Raw genomic sequence first — 1,969 nt, forward strand, 5'->3', positions numbered from 1 at the left:
AGCCTGGAGGGAGGGAGCGCCGAGCTACAGACTAGCACAGCAAATTCTCCACCGTCCTCTAGCACCCACGAAGCGGCGGCAGTGGCAGTTTCTAGAAATATAGAGCTAGAAATATAAAATCACCCCGCTCTTGCACCATGGCTTTCCAAAGTAGGCTCCCTTCTTGGATTATTTTGTGCTCCGTCTGGCTGTTCCACTTTGCACACACGGGGGAGGCACAGGCTGCAAAAGAAGGTAAGGTGATGCGGAAAACAAAAGTTTGGGTTTATTTATTGCTTTTGCCCACGAAGTCTGTGTGGTGGCTCAGCGCGGGACCTGCCTGCCCCTGTCAGCTGCTTGTCAGCCCTTATTAAAGAAAAAAAAACCGAAAGACTTTTTTTTTTTTTAGTTGAGATAGGAGGGAGGAAAAACCTAGGCATTCTGCTGGTGGGGGTGTGCGTGTGTATGTGTGAGAGACCGGGACAACTGCCTTTGCCCCCAGGAATGAGGCTTGGGAGGCATTCGCACGTGATGAAACGGCTTGGGGCTGGGGAGAGCCCTCGGGCCGGGGATCCGTGCAGGGGTGCCTCGCTGTCCGCTGCCAGCCCTCATTCTTCCGAGGCGGTAGGTGGAGGGAGGGCGGGTTACCTCGGTGTTCCTCAGGCAGGGGCCGAGGGCCGAGTTCTAGGGCTTAGGACGTTTCATGGAAGGCAAGGCACGGCACGGGGCTTCAGGCTGCGGGGCAGCTCCCCGCCGCTACCCCCCGGGGGCCCGCAGCGCTCCGGCCCCTGGGGCCAGGCACAGACCACGGTAAGGAGCATCGAGGGCAGTTTCGTACTTCCCGGCCATACAGGCTGGACATGTATTTAGAGGATACCTACGGCCTGGCATCGTGTGCCGTGTAACCTGTGTGCTCTCCCCCGGCGTTGCTGGAGAGAGAGAGGTTTAGGGATGGACGTTTTACATCGTCTGAGGATCACAACGGGGCTTCCCGGTTTCCATCGGTCCAACATTGGTATCTGTGTAAGGCGAACCCCGGACATTTGGTTCCCCCTCGCACAGCGACAAACCAGGCAGTTTTTCAGACTGATGGAGGTGTTGAAAATCAATTCACACCTGGGATTCTGTTTTCTCACGCTGAGAAAATCCGAAATGATTTAAAGGAGCGCCCTGCTCCCGTTTGACAGCCGAAGGTCCGTCTCCATCTTCGGGGGAGCGAGGAGGGGGGACACACACACGACACGACATGACAGGGAAGGGAGAGTCAGAGCTTTTTCAGTGCCTCTGCATATGCATGCGTTTGTGGTTTTTTTCCCCCCCTTCAGCTGGATGCGTCAATATTTTTCATCAAGCCGCTGGTATGCAGTAAAATATCATTTTGAGCTTGTAACTGGAGCTTAAAAAAATGCCTCAATTAAAATGTCCTCTGCCCTTAAGAGAAGAAGTCGATGGCGAGGTTAGAGAGAGAGAGAGAAGGGAGAGCCTTACCCTAGCAGCATTTCGAAAGTTTATTTAAAGGGGCTGTAAAGCACAGAGACCCTCACACGGGGAGTACTAACGCATGGCTGTGGGGTAGGGAGCGGGAGAGGGGCCGGGCAGACGGACAGGGAGGAAGGCGGAGAGGTTGTGAGCTGCTGTCCCACTCTGCCCTGCTGATTGCTCCGTGATCGGGGCTGCGCCGGTGCTTCCCGGCGGTAGTCTGCCCTGTTTTTAACAATACGTGTATGGATGGATATGTATGCATTTATGCCTAAGAGTGTGGGTGTATAATGACAGTACGTTCAGAGAAAATCACCTAGCCAAAGGAGGGTCAGGAGGGGGCGAGCGGCAGACAGGGATTGATAGCGACTACCTGCTGCAAGCGCAGAAAACTCCCACGGAAGAAAGAGCGAGCTTTTTTTTTTTTTAAAGAAAAAAAAAAAGTAACTTTGCAGATTCACCACCGGCCCCGCCGAAGGGCCGGTGGCGGCAGCAGCCCCGCGTGGTTACC

General features: G+C 54.6%; 1 protein-coding gene across 9 annotated transcripts in view; it reads left to right on the top strand.

The window, feature by feature from the left end:
• The first annotated feature begins 6 nt into the window (after positions 1 to 6).
• Positions 7 to 1,969, top strand: part of EPHA7 (EPH receptor A7) — a 161,778-nt gene continuing 159,815 nt past the window's right edge. For all 9 annotated transcript variants that reach the window (XM_018078041.2, XM_008931990.3, XM_018078042.2 and 6 more), the window contains exon 1: positions 7 to 234. In XM_018078041.2, coding sequence (XP_017933530.1) covers positions 138 to 234 — 97 coding nt within the window. In that variant the 5' untranslated portion in view covers positions 7 to 137. The remainder of the gene's footprint in view (positions 235 to 1,969) is intronic.

The sequence above is a fragment of the Manacus vitellinus genome, unplaced genomic scaffold (genome assembly GCF_001715985.3).
Source record: "Manacus vitellinus isolate BGI_N305 unplaced genomic scaffold, ASM171598v3 scaffold_4_pilon, whole genome shotgun sequence".
Classification (NCBI taxonomy): domain Eukaryota; kingdom Metazoa; phylum Chordata; class Aves; order Passeriformes; family Pipridae; genus Manacus; species Manacus vitellinus.